This window comes from Sinohyriopsis cumingii, chromosome 11 (genome assembly GCF_028554795.1).
Source record: "Sinohyriopsis cumingii isolate HCF-2022 chromosome 11, ASM2855479v2, whole genome shotgun sequence".
In the NCBI taxonomy this organism is placed as follows: Eukaryota; Metazoa; Mollusca; class Bivalvia; order Unionida; family Unionidae; genus Sinohyriopsis; species Sinohyriopsis cumingii.
In genome coordinates, this window is record NC_142971.1 from 70,780,900 (window position 1) to 70,804,456 (window position 23,557).

Below are 23,557 nucleotides of genomic sequence, written 5' to 3' on the forward strand. Positions count from 1 at the left end.
ATCACCACCATGCCTACATCATTACCTAACACCACTGCAGCTAACACTAAAACTAGCACGCTGTCGCTACCAAAAAAAATCAAATCAGCATTCAGCATCTCATCAAAGAGTATGATCAGAACAACCACTACTGTTAATGTCGTTTTCCTAATAAATTAAGCATATGCTATGTTTTATACAATCTCTCTCTCTGCCTGCTAATGCTATTAACTCCTCATAGATATTCATAAACATGCAACTGTTTCTATTTGCTCCTCTACGTTGTTACTGTTCTTTGTGCTGCTGACACCAGCACAGCCGCTAAAGATTCTAGGTGATGTATTAGAAAACCTAAACAATATATTAAATCCACCAATACAATCACCAGAGTTGCTGCCATTGCTTTGTTGTTCGAGTGGGCCATTACAGTGTTGCAGACATTGACCCTGTTATGTTTGTTAATGTGGGCCATCACAGAGTTGTACACATTGCCCCAGTTGTTTGCTGACGTGGGCCATCACAGAGTTGTACACATTGCCCCAGTGCATTTGCTGACCTGAGCCATCACAGAGTTGTACACTTTGCCCCAGTGTGTTTGCTGATGTGGGCCATCACAGAGTTGTACACATTGCCCCAGTGTGTTTGCTGACGTGGGCCATCACAGAGTTGTACACCTTGCCCCAGTGTGATTGCTGATGTGGGCCATTACAACGTTGTTGACATTGATCCCGCTGTGCTTCGTAAAGAGGACTATTACAGATTTGTCAATTTAGACCTTTATTGGCTGTGGCAGTCATGTCGGTTAGCTTGGTCATGATGACTGTGGTGGTGATATTATGACAACGATTATAATAATATTGTTATTTCTACTCCACTACTTTTACATTTTTGTACATATTTGGCACAACATATATGTTCTGTTCTAATATTTTGAAATCGGCATGGAACACCGGTCATGTCCGTTAATTATTATATTCGCAAGTACAATTACAATGTGCATAGTCTAAGGGCATATCTATGGGCTGCTTTGTCATTGTACAAAGTCAACATAATCACAGGCAATGAGAGCATTATCTATGGATTGCTTTGTCATTGTACAAAGTCAGCATAATCACAGACAATGACGGCATTATCTATGGATTGCTTTGTCATTGTACAAAGTCAACATAATCGCAGACAATGAGGGCATTATCTATGGATTGCTTTGTCATTGTACAAAGTCAGCATAATCACAGGCAATGAGAGCATTATCTATGGATTGCTTTGTCATTGTACAAAGTCAGCATAATCACAGACAATGACGGCATTATCTATGGATTGCTTTGTCATTGTACAAAGTCAACATAATCGCAGACAATGAGGGCATTATCTATGGATTGCTTTGTCATTGTACAAAGTCAACATAATCACAGGCAATGAGAGCATTATCTATGGATTGCTTTGTCATTGTACAAAGTCAGCATAATCACAGACAATGACGGCATTATCTATGGATTGCTTTGTCATTGTACAAAGTCAACATAATCGCAGACAATGAGGGCATTATCTATGGATTGCTTTGTCATTGTACAAAATCAACATAATCACAGACAATGACAGCATTATATATGGATTACTCTGTGATTGTACAAAGTCAACATGATCACAGACAATGAGGGCATTATCTTTGGATCGCTTTGTCATTGTACAAAGTCAACACAATCACAATACGGGGATTATCTAGTGATCGCTTTGTCATTGTACAAAGTCAACATAATTATAGACAATGCATAGTAAGTACGTGGCCCATTTCCAAAGTATTGTCAAAATAAATCTTCTAAAAACACAAAAACAAACTGTACTGAAAATGAATAACATTTCCCTTTTCAAATTAGAGATAAATAAATAACGCTATGCCTCGCATTGAGATTACAAATAAATCACCACCCTGTAAACGGGACCTCTGATTCCCAAACCTAAATCAAATACACATCGTAATATTTGACTCTCAAGTCCATGTCTGAATCAAATACACATCGTAACGTTTGACTCTCAAGTCCATGTCTGAATCAAATACATATCGTAACGTTAGACTATGAAGTCCAAGTCTGGATCAAATAAACCTTATGTCATTGGACTCTAAAGTCCAAGCCTGCATGAAATGCACCATGTATCTTTGGACAAGGTATATCTGGTTTAGTATCAGAATAGCACAATAGATCCAAATAAGCCTTGATGAAAAGAAAACATCAAGTTAAAAAGAAATGAAATTGTCATGGTGGCTAATTGTCATAGATCAAAATTACTTTTGATATAAACATGCTTTTACAAAGAAACGAAAACACCTTGTTATATATATAGATCAAAATCAACCTTGAATAAAACATGCAATAGAAAGGAACAATAGCATCGTGTTGTCCTATTGTAGGCAGACAGTACAAACATATAAAGATCATGCTGCAAACTAGACTCATTGATTTGATTTTTGTGTATTGGGTGATAGGTTCGTAAAACAGATCAAAGGGAGAGTGAATGAGTTGTATAGTACATTGGCTTGAAATATAAACCGGTGTCTTGAAGTAAATCCAATATTATGTAGTGTTACGTTTTTAATCTCTAATAAACAGTAACAAAGAAAAAGTGAAAGCAACAAGCTTTTTAAAATTTAACAAATAATCTATTTCCCTGAAAAAAGAAAGAAATAAAATGTAAAAATGAAACAATAAGAACTTAAGGTTTTAAAAATTAAATCCAAAAATAATCCAAGAGTAATCCACGAATTAAATTTTAGAAGTCCTAGTGATGAAATGTTCTAATGACTTCAAGTTCGCATCCCGAAGACAAATCCAAAATATAAGGCATTTAAGTATACTGTAGTCAGTATAGAGCTGATGATTTTACAGTTCTTTGTGAACCACAGAAAATAATATTCTGGTGTTTGAATTCCGAATAAAATTTTAAAAATGTCTTTGTCCAAGAATTCTGTATGAGCACTCAAATATTTCCAGGAAAAAGAAGTAATCTTTAAGAATCAAAAAAAAATTTGAATAAAAATTAAAATGTAACTCCAAATTGGTCAAAACGAAACACTTTCCAGTGTCCAAAGTAAAATCCCAAACTAACTAAATTCTCTATAGACATCGGTATACGACCTGACTACTGTGCAAAACAGATGCCCGAATGAGGGTCAGGTGATCACATTCCAGAATGGTTTAGAAGTTATTTACATGTGTAAGGTCACGTATTCCATTACAACCTCGATTTCACTATTATCATTCACACACTAAAAATGAATTACAAAGAAAGAAGTTTACTTGATTCTCAATCAAGGCCAGGAACTCGGTCAGGAAAAAGATACAAAGTTCTATTTTTAGGTATATAGAGCCTTAAATAATAATTTGGGATGCTGCTAAGATCTGTACAATAAATGTAGGCTACCAACTAACTGTCAGGCTGAATCAGGATACTCTTTTGCAATCAAGCACTGCTGATCTAAATGGTAGTTTGGTGGCAATGAACGCGACGTGTTCATCGATTCCATTTGCACTAAGGCCATATCATAACGAATGGTGGCATGAGTGCTAACAATAAAAAGACTGGAATTTGGTTTTGTTTTGTTTACTGCAAGTGAAAGGTACATGTAGCCTTTCAGACTATGACAAGAGCCAGGATATAATGCTACACAGAGAAAAACTACATATTTATCAATTAAAATGAAGATAAATGAGTAGGAATATAGTTCTGAACCAGTCATGAGATTTCAACCTGACACCTAACGGGTTCTTCCAACTTGGGTAGGGTAACTTTGTATCTAAAGTACCAGTTTTCCTCACAGACCTACACTGTGTGAATAAACAAATTAACATAACTGTTGAAATATAATTTTCTACAGTACAAGATTATCAAGGCTCTCATATCGCAGTTTAATTCAGTGTTATTTACCTAAATATTAACACCCTCCTTGTAATCGCAAATATTTAAATACATGTATACACAGTATTTTAATTTTTTACACGGAAGCATTCACTTTGAAAATGTCAGTAAGTATTAATCAGATTATGTCACCTAAAATAAATTATGTTAATTACTTTCACATTTTAAATATGAGTGGGTAGGTTACGTCACCTAAAAAAGATTTTGTTAATTACTTTCACATTTTAAATGAGTGGGTAGGTTACGTCACCTAAAATAGATTTTGTTAATTACTTTCACATTTTAAATGAGTGGGTAGGTTACGTCCCCTAAAATAGATTTTGTTAATTACTTTCACATTTTAAATGAGTGGGTAGGTTACGTCACCTAAAATAGATTTTGTTAATTACTTTCACATTTTAAATGAGTGGGTAGGTTACGTCACCTAAAATAGATTATGTTAATTACTTTCACATTTTAAATGAGTGGGTAGGTTACGTCACCTAAAATAGATTATGTTAATTACTTTCACATTTTAAATGAGTGGGTAGGTTACGTCACCTAAAATAGATTTTGTTAATTACTTTCACATTTTAAATGAGTGGGTAGGTTACGTCACATAAAAAAGATTATGTTAATTACTTTCACATTTTAAATGAGTGGGTAGGTTACGTCACCTAAAATAGATTATGTTAATTACTTTCACATTTTAAATGAGTGGGTAGGTTACGTCACCTAAAATAGATTATGTTAATTACTTTCACATTTTAAATATGAGTGGGTAGGTTTCCGCTCCATATATAAATATATGAATTTGATGAGGTTGATCGTGAAAACGTGAACGATAAATTGTTGTTGATGATGACAGTGATTACAGTGATGTTAGCGCATAATAATAATAATAATAATAATAATAATTATTGTTATTATTAATATTATTACTATTATCATCATTGTGAGTTTGTTAAATTTCATTGTTATTTAACTGCCTGTATGTTATTATTTTTCCGTAATTGCAACACTGAGCAATGAATTGATAGAATATGTCACGAATATAAATTGGCTGCCAGACTAGGGCTTGAACGAGGATTTGCTGAACTCAAAACAGCAGATATAACCACCTTGGATATAAGGGCTGATGCAACTGATCAATGGCTTTTTTTAGAGGTAGGTCAGACCTACTGAGGGTTATCTTGAAATTATTTCCGATCATATTACGTGATTGTATATGTATTACCTGACTAAATGTCATGGGCAAAAATTGCATTAAATATGAGCTCCTATCTAATACAAAATAATCATTCCTTATAACTTGATACATTAAGTACAATCGTATATTTGTAATCACACCAACGTCTTGAAAGCACGTATATTCTTATGTCATGTATTCAATGATACATTTACTTTCTCCTCGCTATGACGCATTTACACTCATTCTGCAAATCACGATTCAGATGTAAAGTACAACATATAAATAAAATGCACACGAAGAAATCATAGTATATTTTCTTTACAAGCAGCATTCTTTAAAACATCCTGGATGACAAAAGGCAGATGTTTTACTGTTTTAGATTCCTTGATACTGGCATTCAAAATGCATATCAAGATTCAGATGTCAAGCAGGACATTTAACTACAATACACGCACTCTGAGGAAAAATAAAGTGTTTTCTATGCAAGCTGAATTCTTGCAATCATCACGCTAAGGATGACAAAAGGATAAAGTTTACATGTTGATATGTAAGCTAAAGAGATAATGAATGATTATTATCAGATCGATGTCAATGCTGATGTAAACTTATATTACGAGTAATTGCGGAGAATCGAACACGTGCTACAAGAAAGAGAATCAAAGGATTTAAGTGAAACGTCAAGATATCATAACATTAAGTCTAAAGTGTTTATTCTAATATACAAAAAAAAAAAACAACAGCTGTCTCACCTGCTTAAACAAACAACATAATATTTATTGTGTCATTTACATTTGAGATACTGCAAAGTTGTTTTTTGTTATCGCCTTTCAGGGCAGTTGATCATATATTTTAAGTCACTTACTTTATTTTCAAATGTCTAAGGAACTTAGTGCTTAGCCTGAAGAGGATTCGATGTGTGGCCAAGTGAGCCAAAAGCCTCCCAAAATGCTAAAAACGCTTTTCATTTGTACATTTGTACCTTAATTTCATTTTTTACTGAACAGAATAAAATCTAATTCAGGCAACTTAACAATACTTTGATAACTTATATTTAAAATTAGAAACATAGTCAAGAAGGTTATTTCGAGCTTTTCATTGGAAAGACGTTAGTCTTTTGAAAACTTGAAGAATCCAAAAACAGTGTGTTCGAATACTAGTTCAAAGATATTAAAAATGCTAACAAGTCTTGTAATGATTCCATAATGACAAACATTAAATGAATACCTCTGTCTCAATCATTTCCCATATGAAAACAATATGACTGAATAATATTTTGTAAAGTTTGATGAAACATTTATAAAGTTCTTTGACTTTAAGGGTGATAGGCAGATGAAATGAATTGCTGGATGCCAAATTCATGCTTAATTTGCTGAAAAATTCCAGACATAAAGTTTGACCCATGATTGGACTGGACAGATTTTTGGAAGACCACATTGCTGAAATAACTTTATCAAATCTTTTACAATAGTTTCAGATTTAATATTTCTCAAAATAAGTGTTTCTGGGAATCTTGTAGAAGCACACATCATGGTCAACAAGTATGGTTTCCTGACTTGGTCGTAAGAAAAAGACTGACACACTCTACCATTAGGATGCTAAATCTTTTGTCAAATGCAAGAATTGGAGGCAGTTGAGCCTTAGGTACAAACCGATTGGGTTTTCTTACCATTCGACAAGTTTGACAAGATCTCCAGCATTCACAAACATTTTGTATATTTGGTTAATAGAAATCATTCAAGATCTTGAGATAAGTCTTATTGATCCAGCATGTGAGAAAAAGTTTAAAATGTTTTCTGAAAAAATACCTGGTGCTATTCATGATATGTCATCTTTGATACACAATTTAATTCATGTCCTAAGGCACTGATCACGTGCAAACTACATCCCAATGACTTTTATCTTTACCTAAATTGTTAAGCTCTTGCTGGTAAACCATGTTCACATGCAAGCTAGCACCCAATCATTTTCAACAGGCATTTGTTATCAGTGTAGAAATGAAGTGTCAAAATTGTTGGATAACAAAGATAACAAAATAATACAATTATAGAGATATTAGATAGTATAATAAGTTATATTTAATTGAATTTTAAGAACAAAAAATTTACAAGACCAAAATTTTACAATTTTGATGGTTTATTTATGTTGAATGATCCATGTTTTCCAATGCCTTTCACAAATGATGCTGCACCTAAAAGAAGGAAAAAATGGTGTTAAAAATGTCATGTATCATTTACTGCCACAAATTCTAGCATTCTGTCAATAATAAATCAATGTTAACTTGTATGCATGCTGGAATACTGCAGTAATCTAAATCAAATATGTTTATTTCGCTAAAGTACAATTTTCCCACGTAAACTTATACGTATGATTTCAAGATGTCAATGTAGATCTGGATCTGAAGGCTCATTATCCACCAACCAATCAGGGTCTATGTTATTTGTGGTACATACGAGTTGAAATTATCTGTGTACAGCTGTATCTGTAAGTTCTCTATGCACCAGTAGGTCTGACTCTGTATGTTATTTTGCTTCATTTATGAGTTAAAGCTAGTGCTGTAGGTCTAGATCTGCAAGCTGATTAGGTACCAGCAGATCAGGGTGAATGTTATTCATTGCATTTATGAGTTCAAGCTAACAGTCATAATATATTTCATAATAGTTGAATATCATGAATGTTTCACAGTTAGAATTAATATTTATTCCCTAGATGTTAGACATGGGACATTACTTGATAGTTGAATATCATGAATGTTTCACAGTTAGAATTAATATTTATTCCCTAGATGTTAGACATGGGACATTACTTGATAGTTGAATATCAGTTATGTATCACAGTTAGAATTAATATTTATTCCCTATATGTTAGAAATGGGACATTACTTGATAGTTGAAAATCATGAATATTTCACAGATAGAATTAACATTTATTCCCTAGATGTTAGACATGGGACATTGCTTGATAGTTGAAAATCAGGATTGTTTCATAGGTAGAATTAATAGTTATTCCTTAAATGATAGACATGGGATATTACTTGATAGTTCATAGCAAAGAATGCATGTGACCATGCTGCTAGGTTAGTTAGGGTGGTGAGTGAAGATAACAAGAAAAATATACAACTGTACCATTTATCAATAAGTATCACAACACATAAAATGTATCAGTATGTATCATGATACCTAAAATACATGAATAAGTATCATAACACATAAAATCTATAAGTATGTATCATAATACTTAAAATACATCAATAAGCATCATAACACTTAAAATGTATTGTGTATCATAACACACAAATCTATTAATATGTATTATAACACTTCATATCCATGATATATCTCTGTTGATGTGACCTGAACATTACATTCATTTGGGCTAAAATGCACTGTCAGATTTGGGTCATTGATGCTCTAATCTGGGGACACACATTATGCAAGCAATTATTCTGTACTGTACTGTTTGTAATTTATTTCTGTATCCATCATTATTTTCATACATTATTAATATTATTAATGTGGATTTATAACTTTACAAATTCTGATACAGAGCAATAAGTTGAAAATCAAAAATACTTTTATTTATTAATATTTATATACCTTAAAAAATATATATCATAAAGTTTACAAACAATTGCAGTGCAGACAACATTGGATTCTTAGAAATTTGACACAATACCTGGCACAGCTTCATCTTGGATCACTTTCATGCCATTTTTAAATTCATATTGCAGAGCTGCATCCCACGACTCTGCATCAAAGGATGAATAGTAGGCCGACCTCCTGTCTACATTCATACACTGCTGTGGAAATTTAGCTATCTCTTGTGCTAGCTGAAGGGACTGTCCGAGAGCTGTGATTAAAAAGGGACAATGAAAATAAAATAGCACTAGCCAAAAACTAAATATTTCATACAGTATAATAATCATCTGGGAAAATTAGTTACCAGTGGGTATCATGGCTACAACTAATGTGAACACATAAACAAGTAAACTTTCTGGAAGCTGAAACAATTGTTGTTTTTTTATATTGAAAACGGGAACTTCACCCATACACTCATACAGCTGGATTCGGCTAATGTGGTTATGTGAGAAAGCTTGCCAGTAGCTTCTCATGGGTCGGTGGTTCTTTCCAGGTTCTTCCTCTACCATTAATACTGGCCGCCATGTATAGCCTATCTTGTGCTCAAAAATGGCGTTAAACCCTACAACAACAACAATCTGATGAAACTCAGAAATGACCAGATCATTTCTGGCCTTAGAGTTGCTACCATGGTATATCTCTTAAAGACAGCTGAAAGAAGAAAATAAATTTAGTTCTTAATTATAGTCATAAGGGACAAACTTTCGCCAACAAGATATATAGATAACAAAAATGTATAAATAAACAAGACAGAAATTTATATGTAAATAGTTTGTTAGGCTAAGGGAGATAACTCTGAAATGCTGCATTAGACTTTCAATTTCACATGTACCAATGTATTGCGATCGCTCATGGGAAATGGAACAAATAGCTGTTGCACATAGGTGACTACTGTATATAGTTTGACCATTAAAAATGATTTCTGAACAAATACCATGCATAGAATATCAGTCATTACTATAATCTTTTTATTATCAAGATTTATTTATTTGTGCTGTAAAACAAAATCATAATTACAGGTATATATTGTTCTCTCTCAGGTTTAAGTTCCACACATGATTACTTTACCTTGCTCACATTAATCCATGCTAGAAATGAAATGAAACTGACTTAAAAATAAACACCATGATCTTAGTTTGTTTACGCTATAAAAACATTAGCTGCATTAGTCAATTGCTACAGACTACACCACTCCCTCAATAACTCACGCCCAGATAACTCACAATCCCACATATAACATGGTGTCTGGGGTGGCTCCTGATTTTTTTGCAACAAAAATATATTTTAAATGTCTTTAAAATATGTTGAACGTGAACAAATTACGATGAGAATTGGTAAATATACCCTTGATCCATCAATTGTTTTATTATCAAAAATTGTGATTAATGCCCGTAAAATAGAATCCATATTGTGAAATATGCAAGTACTAAATAGGATTATATATATTATACAAGTTTTTTATGATAAATGGTTGTCAATACACTGTAAATAAACAGTCTAGTGAAATAGCGATCAATAAAAACTTCTGGTCAATGATACGAGGTGACAACAGAGCATGAAATAAACACCAATTAAATGTGTTGCTATGTGAAAGTCATGTTTTAATCCTTTAACACATTAACCACTGGAGCTTTTTGTCATTTTCACCTGAAAATCGAGTAGGAAACACATTTTGAAAGCTATTTCTGAATAGACTGGAAAACAAAATTCACGGTCATCTTTCAATAACATACTGCCTATTTGTGTTAGAAACATCGTTTTTCATTGGCTTTTTGACTCAAGCATGAGCATAAGGGCAAAAGTTGGAGTTCTGTTTTTTTTCTTTCTTTTTTTTCCTTGCTAAACGGAGCCATTATTTTTGTATGAAGAGCACTCATTATTCCAAATGCCCATCTTATCCTATTTTTTGCAAAGGCTCATCTGTTTGTTTGCAGTTCATACCAGTTTGCCTTAGATCTGAGACCAAAGAGTCTAAATTCCAGACACAAAATCTGATTCCAACCACGGGCGAATTTTGGGTAGAAAAAGTCGGGTCCAAAAAATGAGTTTTTTTTATCTGTATTTTGTAGTGCAACTAGATATTCCAGATTGTTTGGTATCATTGTAGAGCTACATCTGTCTACCTTTCTATAATACTACCCACTTTAGTGTATCAAGCCTGACCATGACGCTGCAGAGCTCAGCAGTAGGCCACTACCTCCTGCCCTGTTAAGTCGTTGCTAGGGGTTAATGTGTTAACAAGGATTTTTTATTTTTTTTACAAATCGTCAAGGAATTGCTAAATTTGTAATTTATGTGCAATGTTGATGCACAAGTGATTAAATACGCAAGGAATATTCAAATTTGATGACGTCATCAAAATCCACTGTTTAACACATTAACCCCTGGAGCTTTTTGTCAGTTTTGCCTGAAAATTGAGTAGGAAACACATTTTGAAAGCTATTTCTGAATAAACTCGAAAACACCAAATCCTTGGTCATCTTTCAATAACATACTGCCTAGTTGTGTTAGAAACATTGTTTTTCATTGGCTATTTGACTCGTTCATGAGCAGAAGGGTAAAAGTTAAGTCGTTGCAAGGGGTTAATGTGTTAATTCTGTTTCAGAGTGAACATTATAATTGCAACAAATTCTGTTGTATGAAAACATGAAAAGAGTCAATCGACCATCACAATGAAACCCATAAGAACTTCTGTGAGAACCTAATTACATGCCAGCTTTGTTTTGATCAACAACTTGGGGAAGTCTGTTGCATTAAAAAAATCTATTAAAGAGACTAGTGTTGTTTAATCACTTTGAATACGTCTTTTGTATCAAATCAAGCAAGGGAGATATAACAAAAAAATTCAAAGGCATGCAAATCTGAGCATAAGTTATTGTGGTCACAACCATTATCAAAATTCATTTTATTTGACCAATTGAAAATGGTTTCACATATTTTTACAGTGGCTTGGGACACAAAATGTTGACTATGTAAAGATCATACAGTTGAGAAATCTGAGGGATTTTTCTCGGCAGCAGAGAAATCAATGAGTAACAAAAAAATTAACTGATTTTTTTTCAAAACGCGAAGCTACCACCATGTTGGCTAATTCTGCGCAACAATATGTCATTTCTGTAAACGACGAATCACGTGTTATTTTGTATCAAGAAAGAATGATCATACTTTAATTAAGGAAAGTGATATTCATAGTGTACAAAAATATCCCACATTTTGACTCAAAATAAATATGAAAATGTGATTCCTAAATGTCAACATGAAGACCCACTCTATGACCTTCTTGAACTGGTAACCCAGAAAATCCAATTTACTATGTATATTTTAGAATCATACAAATAAATATATTATATAAAAGAGGTAAATGTATACAATAAAACAATACTGCATTATAATCCAAGTTTCCAATTTTGCAAGAAGTTGTCCCACACGTACAAAATCGTCTGCTACCCAACGTGTCAACTAAATTCTTTAGTAATTTTTTCACCATCAATAAGACGTTGTAAACACATTACATCCTATTCAATGTTGTTTCTCTTCCACATAATAGCTTATTTTTTAATTAAATGTTGAACTTTACTAACTTTTTTTTTACAAGATTGGTTTAGTTTGCTTAATATCTCTTGCCATTTATTGGCATTTTTACCTCGAATTTTGTAAAACTAGCTATAAACCTGAGCTAATTACTTGACTGAACTGCTGACAGAAACAGTCCAAAGTAATGTATTTCATATCTATAGCCCGATGGATAAACATTATAAACATTACATCTTTTCAATGCTGTGTGCAGAATAGGCCGACATATTGCGAGTCAGGAAAGCAGGTATCCCCTGTGTCCAATATTAATATTATTTTGAAAAGAATCTAAAGGTGACAATTGCCTCTTTTCAAATGGTAAGCATTGCTGTATTTTATTTTCATTAATCGGTCGAATTCGGTATCCATTTTACTTCAAAATTGGAGACAGAAACCTTAACAGCGTGAAATGCCAGACAGCACCCTATATTTGTCAAGCGTGTCACAAACCCATGTGGAAAAAATAAACAAAGTACACCGTTATGAAGAGATATTTATTGACAGTTAATCTCAGCATGATTATAAACTGAGTATTTAGCACTATAACCTGCCCACCCACCCACCCCCATTTTGCCATTATGTTGATTCCTTTATTAGTTTTGGCTATTTTTTATAGGTCCCTCGATAACTCGTGCCTCAATTATAGCGCGGTTGATGTTTTTGGACCCTGCTGTGTGTTAGTTATTGAGAGAGACGTGTACTTTGCTTTCAAAGTTTGCATATTGATGCCTCTGAGTTAGTGTCTACATGACTGGAGTTATGAGTATAAGCGAGAAAAGAACTGTTTTCACATCAATCTACATGATAATTCCTTATCTAAATAATGCCTTTCTCGTGAAGCAAAAATTCAGTTTGTGTGAATGAATAGTGAATGTAGATATGTTTTACTGACAACTAAAGGCAAGGAGAAATCATTGTTTGATTAGGAAGCACCTTGCTACTCACCACACAAGGATGATGAATGTTAAATAACGAACATTTATGTAGGAAATTTGCCATCCTGAAAATCAGAATGGCCATTGTGAACATTTCACTGTTGGGTATGGCTGACCACTAGGACAGGTTTTACAGTAATAGGGATATAATGATTTGTGGAGATGCCTACATAACAGCAATATAATGAGTTGTGGAGACACCAACATCAAGGATAGGGATATAAAGAGTTGTGGAGACACCAACAACAGAGATATAAGGAGCTGTGGAGATACCAAACTACTTTTGGTGTCATTTGATGTCTTAAAGCACAGCAACACAAGTAGGTTATTTAGACCGAAGGCAATTGGTGTAAAGTGTTCTGCCCAAAGGACACACCACAACAGCTGCCATTAGTTGCAACTATTGTATGTCCCCAAACCATTAGAGGGTCACAAGTCAATTAATCATATAGTGAGTCTGGTACCATTAGAAGGTCATGAATTACTGAAGCATATAGTGAGTCTTGTGCCATTAGAGGGTCATGAATTACTGAAGCATATTTACTGAAGCATATAGTGAGTCTTGTGCCATTAGAGGGTCATGAATCACTGAAGCATATAGTGACAGAGGTATCATTAGAGGGTCATGAATCACTGAAGCATATAGTGACAGAGGTATCATTACAGGGTCATGAATCACTGAAGCATATAATGACTCCAGTACCATTAGAGGGTCATATCAATGAAGCATATAGTGAATCTGGTCCAATTATAGGGTCATGAATCACTGAGGCTTATAGTGAGACTGGTACCATTACAGGGTTCTGAGTCACTGATACATATCATGAGACTGGTACCATCAGAGGGTCACAAGTAAATCAATCATACAGTAAGACTGGTAAAATTGCAGGGTCATGAATCACTGAATCATATAGTGAGATTGGTACCATTAAAAGGTCATGAATCACTGAAGCATACAGTGAGTCTGGTACCATTGGGAAGTCATGAATCACAAAAGTATATAGTGAGTATGATACACTAACCAATGAGCTGCCATGGCTCTTGACTACATCCCCAAGCCCTCAGAGAGCATTTTGGTGTCTCAACATCTTTGCTAGAAAGTGTTTTACTGCATTACAAATATATGCCAACCTGTTCCTGTAGCAACAACTCTATTGGCTAGTCCCATTTCAAGTGCTTCTTTTGCCCCAACTGGCCTGCCAGTCAGGATTAGGTCAAGGGCACGAGACAGTCCTATCAGCTTGGGAAGTCTGACAGTGCCTCCATCTATGAGGGGCACACCTGTAACATAAAAGAATAACGACATATTTTCCATTGATTGGCTTGGTGTTTTGTTTTATAGTTTAGAAACACAAACAATTTTATTTCTAGGCAACTGGAATAAAGTGCTGTGCCCAAGGTCACACCACACAGGCTGATGCAATCATATAATTCAATCCTACACCCTTTTGATCATGAATCTGTTAAGCACATCGTGGCATCTGTTTTGTTGGTAGTGTTAGCAATGAAATTGTTTAAAAGAATTATCACTCATGTAACGTAAGCAATGAATCACTGATTTGAATTGGCTCAAGATATTTTCTATATCTTTCATGGACTATATAATTATTGCATACTTGGAAATGGTTAAGTAGCTTGTATGATGGACAATGTCATTTTTGCTTACTGTTTAAACCGACAACTTTTCAGCAGAAACTTTAGAAAGATCGACTGATTTGTTAACATTATCAGAGGTCTCGAAAACGCTTAATCACGCGTTCTGCTTCAGCCATCTGCTTAGTGGGAAATGTGTTGATCAATTAGCTGTGTTGATATTTGCAACGACAGAATTCAGTGGCTGAAAGACCTCTTGATGTACATGTTGCCATTATAAGAGTAAATAAAAGGAACACTGATGCAATAGCTGGATGGCAAGTTCAAAGACTGACTGGCAGCTAGGTGGGAAAATGTACTGATATTTAAAGTGATATAATTCAGAGACAGAAAGACCCAGAGATGTACATGTGATCATTTGTAAGAGTACATCAACTAAACAACTTTAGCTTTCATTATTGTGTTCATTTCTGAGTGTAGTGGAAAAAGCAGTGCATGTGACCTCAAAATCAAGACATGTTGAGACTTGGACAAAACACCATTCGCATATTTGGTTAAGTATTGTTAGGTTAAACAGCAAACTAACAAAGACTATAATGAGATGAAGAAGAGTGCTAAAGTTGCTAGAATTGATACTTCAGATGAGACAGTAGCCTAGTGTAAGAAAGTGTGTTATGCCTAGCTTAGTACCTGGAATAAGTCCTTACAAAATTAAGTCTGATTCTAATGGACAAAATGTATTATAAGTCTGTGTTATAAAGAATGTAGAAATTAAGCTCAATGGCAACCAATAGTTCTTCTAATCTGCATAGTTTCCTGGGATGGGGCTTCAACTTTTGCTGGTGGGATTCCTATTTTTACCAAAATAGGAGTCCTGGACTCCTCATTTTAAAATCCTATTGAGACCTCTGATTATTTACTAATTTTGGTAGTGGGGACTTCAGACAGACTGCCTGGTATTCAATTTCTCATTAATCATCATGATTCACGAGCAGATGCAATGACCAGAGTACATGATTCTTGATTGGTTATGTAAACTTGCTTTTGATTCACTGAATCATCACTTACTGACCAATGGCAATGAGCTTTATGCAGTGGAAGCTAATGACCACAGTACATGATTCTTGATTGGTTATGTAAACATGCTTTTGATTCATTGAATCATCATCTACTGACCAATGGCAATAAGGTTTATAAGTAAGGCATTGTATGTTGGTAAAAATACATAGTTTACACATATGTCAATATATGTACAAAATATTTACAAAATCCATTTTCATATTTCCATCATTAGGTTCTCATCGTCATAATCAAAATTCAAAATTCCTGCTAAAATATGTACAAAACCTGACTTTTTCCTCATACACAACAATACAGGAAAACAAATAAAAAATTTTATTTGACTTTTCAGTAATTTATAGATTGCAAATGAAGACAGACTGCATTGTTTAATACTATTTATATAACATTTCATATTTAAATAATGAGACTATTCTTCAGCTTACAAAAGGGAAATGAAGTCACACTGGATGTCCTTAAGTTGTTTCAATGATTATTCTTTCTGGATTACTTTGGAACTAACATACTTCAGTACATGCTACCATGGTGGATGGAATACTTTTTTTGAAATAGCATCCTTAAAGTACATGCTACCATGATGGATGGATAACGTTTTTTTGAACTAGCATCCGTAAAGTACATGCTACCATAATTAAAGCTATTTTATTTGGCATGGAAATAAATAACAATTTTTTTATTTTGCAACCCCATCAATCAAGAAATATGGCTGCCAAATTTTACATAGTGCGAGTGTGAGATCCCCATGCTAAATTATGTCAACATATGTAACCGTGTGAACATAAGACTAAGAAGAGATTTTTATGAGTAACACTTTTACCAGGACTTATATTTGTAGATGGATATGCAGGGTTCCATTCTTTTTAATTATAAAAAACATTAATGAATCTTAATATATTCACAATAAAGAATACTACATAATCTATCCAAAATTAATAATAAATAATTAACCAATAAATCATAATAAATAATTAATCAATAAATCATAATAAATAATCTATCAATATAATCTATCAATATAATTTATCAATATATGTAATTTGATTAGTCAGTAAGCATTACCACACCATACAAATCTGACAAAACTGGATGTTATGTGAGATTGTTGTTGTTGTTATAGGGTTTAACGCCATTTTTCAGCACAAGATAGGCTATATATGGCGACCAGTATTAATGATGGAGGAAGAACCTGGGAAAACCCCGGAAAGAAGCACCGACCCACGAGAAGCTACTAGCAAGCTTTCTCACATAGCCACATTGGCCAAACTGAGATGGCAGTGATCCGTGACGGACAGCGCATTAGACCACTTGGGGCCCCATCATGTGAGATGGAAAGACTTGTCAAGATGCAAGTACATTTCACGAGACACAAATACTTGTAATAATAAAACTACATACTGTACCAAGACTTGTCATGGTATGATTATATAACGAGTCTGGGACACAAGCACTTATCATGATAAAAATGCATACCAAGTTTCATGGGACACAAGCACTTATCATGATAAAAATGCATACCAAGTTTCATGGGACAAAAGCACTTATCATGATCAACTGCATACCAAGTTTCATGGGACAAAACACTTGTCATGATACAACTACATACCAAGTTTCATGGGACAAAACACTTGTCAAGATACAACTGCATACCAAGTTTAATGGGACAAAACACTTAACATGATACAACTGCATACCAAGTTTCATGGGACAAAACACTTGTCATGATACAACTGCATACCAAGTTTAATGGGACAAAACAATTAACATGATACAACTGCATACCAAGTTTCATGGGACAAAACACTTATCATGATACAACTACGTACCAAGTTTCATGGGACAAAACACTTATCATGATACAAATGCATACCAAGTTTCAGGAATAGTTACGCTGAATGGCATCAAAATTAATGACAAATCAAATGATAGAGTTTGAAGGTCTGTTATGAAAACCCTGAAAACTGAGATGTCATGCATTGATTACCTGATATGATATCACAGAATTTGCTTCGCTAATGTCCAATCACCAACCAATCAAAAGTTAAAATTTTGAGATGAGTCAGAGTCTAAGACTTATTTATAACCTTGGAACCTGATGATTGTGACAGTCCTTTGAATGGCAACATTTCTTGTCATCAAGCTGTTAAAAACTGGATCATCACCATATGAAAATGATAGAAGAAATGTCATTTGAAATGAAGCTAGGGTCTAAGATGGAGATAAATGGGATACACTGTTTGTTTGCTACCCTGTATTTGATGATATTAAGTTAGTAGAAAACATACCCTTCTTTTTCATGCAAGCACCTCTTCCAGCAAGTTCCCCATTAATCATTCCATACATTTGGTCAATGACAAATAAGACTATCAACAAAGGATGCTTGTTCCTGTGGCATACAATATTAAATGCCCACACAGAGAACTGCAACATGACCTTCTAAATCTCTGGCACATAATGTTAAATGCACATAATCTGTCATTGCCAGATGACCTTCAAAAATGGGACATTAGCCTATGATAACAGAGATTTGAATAACTACCCATACCAAACCTCCTGCAGAAAATGCCCATTACAGCTGACTCCTCCATAACCCTGAGATCACACAACAATGCTAGTTCCATGCCTCCAGCAAGATTCCTACTTACTTGGTCTCACTCCATACACTGGATCAATGACAAATAACACTACTAATAAAGGATGCTTGTTCCTGTGGCATATAATGTTAAATGACCATACACTATCATTGCCACATGACATTCTAAATATGTGGTATATAATGTTAAATTCCCATACACTTATTGTCACATGACCTTCTAAAACTGTGGCACATAATGTTAAATGCCCATACACAGACATTGCCACATGAAATTCTAAAAATGTGGCATATATTTTTAAATGCCCATACACTGTCATTGCCACATGACATCCTAAGATGGTGGCATATGTTAAATGCCCATACAGAGACATTGCCACATGAAATTCTAAAAGTGTGGCATTTATTTTTTAATGCCCATACACAGTCATTGCCATATGACATCCTACAATGGTGGCATATAATGTTAAATGCCCATACACAGACATTGCCACATGACATTCTAAAACAGTGACATATAATGTAAAATGCCCATACACAGACATTTTCACATGACATTCTACACCTGAACATTAGCCTATGATAACCAAGATCTGGATAACTGTTCATACCAAACCTCCTGCAGAAAATGCCCATTATGGCCGACTCCTCCATGACCCTGAGGTCACACATCAATGCCAGTTCCATGCCTCCAGCAACTGCATATCCAGACACAGCAGCAATGATTGGCTTGGATGTCAGAAGTCGAGAGGGACCCTTAAATAAAATCAGATAATGGCTACCTGTACTGCTTGGAATTTTTATGCTAGAAATTGATAGTAAATTCATTTCATTATATACTGTAACACACACACACACACACACAAGATATGAAAATTCAGTCTACAGTTTTATGCAGTTCTGTCACATAACCTTGACCTTTTAATTCAAACATAACCATACCATACTTATTTCAAGCTGCTAGTGAACCTATAAAAATGCACAAATATTCATGAAAAAGACATTAAGTAATTGCTGATTGCAAACCAATAAATGGTACAGGAAGAAATGCATGACATACCATGTAGAAAAACACTGTGGTCAAGAATTATGTTGAATTCTGCAAAGGATTACTACATCAAGTTACCTCAAGAATAAATTGAAGCAGAATATCCCAAATTTACAAAACAAGAGTCCCACCTTACCGATTGCCCTCCCCCACCCCCACAAACTGGTGGGATCCAAAAAAGTCAATTTCTTAACTCCTTCCATATTATTGTTCAAAGCCAAATTTGAAATCAAGTCATAATTCATTAGTATACATACTGCAGGTCTGGATTTCATCCTTTTCATTTAGGTTTGGTTATTTAAGGTGATCTGATGGTATGATTTAAATCTGAACCCAAACCCTTCAGTGATACTCATGTCATGCTAACCACCGAATCACTGCAACCATTATGTCTATGAAATCTTTCAGTGACAATTCCAAGATGATAATGTCTTCCACATGAGTAGCAACAAGAGACCTAAACTGGATTGAGATCACTCATCTGTAACTGACACTGAGGTTTTGATCACTTATCTGACAGATACTGCTGTCTTGATGACTCATCTAGCTGACATTGCTGTCTTAATCACTCATCTAGCTGACATTGCTGTTTTGATCACTCATCTAGCTGACATTGCTGTCTTGATCACTCTTCTAGCTGACATTGCTCTATTGATCACTCATCTAGATGACATTGCTGTCTTGATCACTCATCTAGCTGACATTGCTGTATTGATCACTCATCTAGCTGACATTGCTGTATTGATCACTCATCTAGCTGACATTGCTGTCTTGATCACTCTTCTAGCTGACATTGCTGTCCTGATCACTCATCTAGCTGACATTGCTGTCTTGATCACTCTTCTAGCTGACATTGCTGTTTTGATCATTCCTCATGCCTACATTGCTGTCTTGATCACTCTTCTAGCTGACATTGCTGTTTTGATCATTCCTCTAGCTGACAGTGCTGTCTTGATCATTTATCTGACTGATACTGCTGTCTTGATCACTCATCTAACTGACATTGCTGTCTTGATTATTAATCAGACTGTAATTGCTGTCTTGGATCACTCTTTTAGTTGACAATACTGTCTTGATCATTCCTAGCCATCTTGATCACTCACTCAGGTGGTGTGAAATAATTAGAACAGACTGCATATCCGGTGGTGTGAAACAATTAGAACAGACAAAATGTCAGGTGGTGTGAAACAGTTTGAACAGACATCATATCAGGTGGTGTGAAACAATTAGAACAGACTGCATATCAGGTGATGTGAAACAATTATAACAGACTACATAACAGGTGGTGTGAGACACTTGGAGCTGACTGGGTATCAGGTAGTACAAGACAATTAGATCAGACTGGGTGTCCAAATATTACAGTATTATAAAACATCTTCATGTGCTCTATTTAGAAACTAGTGCATTTGTTCAACATTTGACAGTGTACATGCTGCTGAACAGTTATCAATTTATCAGAACTCTCAAAGTCTAAGCCATACAAATTTTGTACCTGCAATACATTGAATGGTTTTACACCAGAAATTATAGTGGTCTGAGAACTCAGACCACCACTATTTTCAGCCAAAAAGGAGGAGTATACATAAACTTTTTCCATTTGCTACTATAAGGTCAGTCCTACAGAACAAAGCTGCCATTTGAATCACCTCTGCTATGAACAAAATAAGCACTGACCAAAAAGTTAAATGCATTAAACAATTGTTTCATTTTCAAACTGAGAAATAGCCAAGGTGATCTGAACAGATTGCAGTTGCTCTTTCGATAAAATATTTTCAGTGAAACAAATGCATGACTTTTCTGTAAATCACTGTGCCAACATGAATCTAAGGAATAATTTCCTTCTCACAGAAGTAGCCAAGGTGGTCCAAATGAATTATTTCAAGATGGCTGCCATTATGTCAGAGTTAAAGGCCAAATGGTCATTTAGGACCAAGGACAATCACCATAAAAATTGTTTTATTTAAAAATATGAATCCAATTATCTCATTTTTTTTTCTTCATGTGTATCGGTGGGATTTTCAATATAATTACTGTAATGGCCATAAAAGGATGCCAGTAGGACACCCCTGTCATACAGGACCAACCAGACCTCAAAACAAAATGGTGAACCTAGTCTTTCAAAAATACCTCCAAGTAGTTTACACATAAAGAGAGTAGCAATTACCAAAATGCGATGCTAGGTAACCAACAAAGGACAACATAAATTGTGTGTGATGTATTGCTAGGCAACCTACACCAGACAATAGCAGATAGCTATAACAATTTGAGTCATATTACTATGGCATCTGCAGTGTGGCAGTTTATAGTGATATCTAGCACTGAGGAATCATGCCATAGACATGTGGCATTATGTCCCACCTAGTCACATTATCCTGACACCAGGCTGACAAGTCCTAACACTAACTTCTTAATGATGAGCACCAATCGAGACAGCTGCTGGTACAGTTTTTGTATGAGTCCTTGTTATGACTCAGGGTTTGAACCTGCAACCTCCCGCATCCCAGGTGGACGTTCTAAACAATCAGGCCACCAGAGTGGCCTAACAGAAGGTGGACAGATACATGATAAATAGCAACGACCAAAATAGGATGTTAGGCAACCTACGCCAAACAACAGAAGATGGCTGGATGCATATCAATAACCAAAAAGGGTTGCTGGACAACCTACACCAAACAAGAGAAGATGGATGGATGCACGCTCATCGGATAAGATCATTTGTTTTTAAATTAGTTACAAGTGGCAGTGCATATGATGTTATGGGCTACAATAACATGCATACCATTGGTCCAATATCAGACTGTTGAGGATCTCCATGAACACATTTCTCTGGAGATGTGGTCAAGGCCTCAAGGTCAAACCCTGCACAAAAATTCCCACCTGAAGTACAAGAATGGAATAATTCAACACTCCCTCATTACAACAGTTATAATAAGTAGCCTTATAAAGAGGGAGTACTGTATTAAATTCCTTGTAATGAGGTAGTGCTATTATGAAGGGTCTTATAATAAGGTAGTATTGCATATTGTTTGATGACAAGCTTTACAAAGAGGTAGGACTGTATATTTTTATAATTAAATGCCTCTTAGTGAGGTAAAGCTTATATTGCGAGGCAGTGTTGTAAATTTTGAAGACGGGCCTTATAAAGGGGGAGGACTATACATTGTTACAATTTAAAAACCTTGCAGTGAGGTAAAGCTTACACTGTTATGATGTAACACTTATTTCATGCATGGTATTTTGTAAAATACATAAAATCAGCCTTGATGAGATCCTTTTTGGAGCCCATATGTTCCATGTATGAAATATCAGAGGGTCTAAAAACTAATCAGCAATTAATTTAGACTCGTAGCTCAAAACATCGGGCATCAGGCTATATGCCCATTAAATGTAGTATGTATAAACGGTAAACAGTCATGATTGGAGCTAATATAAAACTATCCCTTGGGCAATTTAAATACTGGCAATTATAGGCAAAGAGGTCGGGTATAAACCACCATTTCACGTATTACTTAATTGGCTCACAATGAGTAGTGTGATATGTTTGAAGGCTTCAGTGGGTGAGCCCATTGTGCTAATTTGCAAAGGTAGGGTCAGGAATCCCCTGGGCAGTTTAAATACTGGCAATTATAGGCAAAGAGGTCAGGTATAAACCACCACTTCACATATTACTTAATTGGCTGACAAAAGGTAGTGAGATGTGTTTGAAGGCTGTAGTGGGTGAGCCCATTGTGCTAATTTGCATAGGTAGGATCAGGAAGTAAACAGCTATTATAAGTAAATCGAAGAGATATGTGATGTGATTTTGATTTTTAACGTAGCTTTAACAATTTTTCAGTCATATCGCTACGATGTCTGCAATGTGGCAGTTTATAGTGATGTCTAGCACTGGAGCATCATGCCACAGACATGTAGCATGATGTCCCACCCAGTTACATTATCCTGACACCAGGCTGACCAGTCCTAACACTAACCTCTTAATGCTGAATGCCAAGCGAGGCAGCTGTTTGTACCATTTTTTAAGTCTCGAAGAGATATTAGATG

At 34.9% G+C, this 23,557-nt stretch overlaps 1 protein-coding gene across 3 annotated transcripts in view; it reads right to left on the minus strand.

Annotated features, from left to right (window-relative positions):
* Window positions 1–7,119: 7,119 nt before the first annotated feature.
* Window positions 7,120–23,557, minus strand: part of LOC149788684 (uncharacterized) — a 31,681-nt gene continuing 15,243 nt past the window's right edge. For 2 of the 3 annotated variants that reach the window (XM_089974759.1, XM_089974757.1), the window contains 4 exons: window positions 19,080–19,224; window positions 14,337–14,486; window positions 8,735–8,908; window positions 7,120–7,250 (listed from right to left, as the gene is read on the minus strand). In XM_089974759.1, coding sequence (XP_089830885.1) covers window positions 7,180–7,250; window positions 8,735–8,908; window positions 14,337–14,486; window positions 19,080–19,224 — 540 coding nt within the window. In that variant the 3' untranslated portion in view covers window positions 7,120–7,179. Of the gene's footprint in view, window positions 7,251–8,734; window positions 8,909–14,336; window positions 14,487–19,079; window positions 19,225–22,295; window positions 22,394–23,557 lie in introns of all 3 variants that reach the window. The other variant, XM_089974758.1, reaches the window with a different exon arrangement.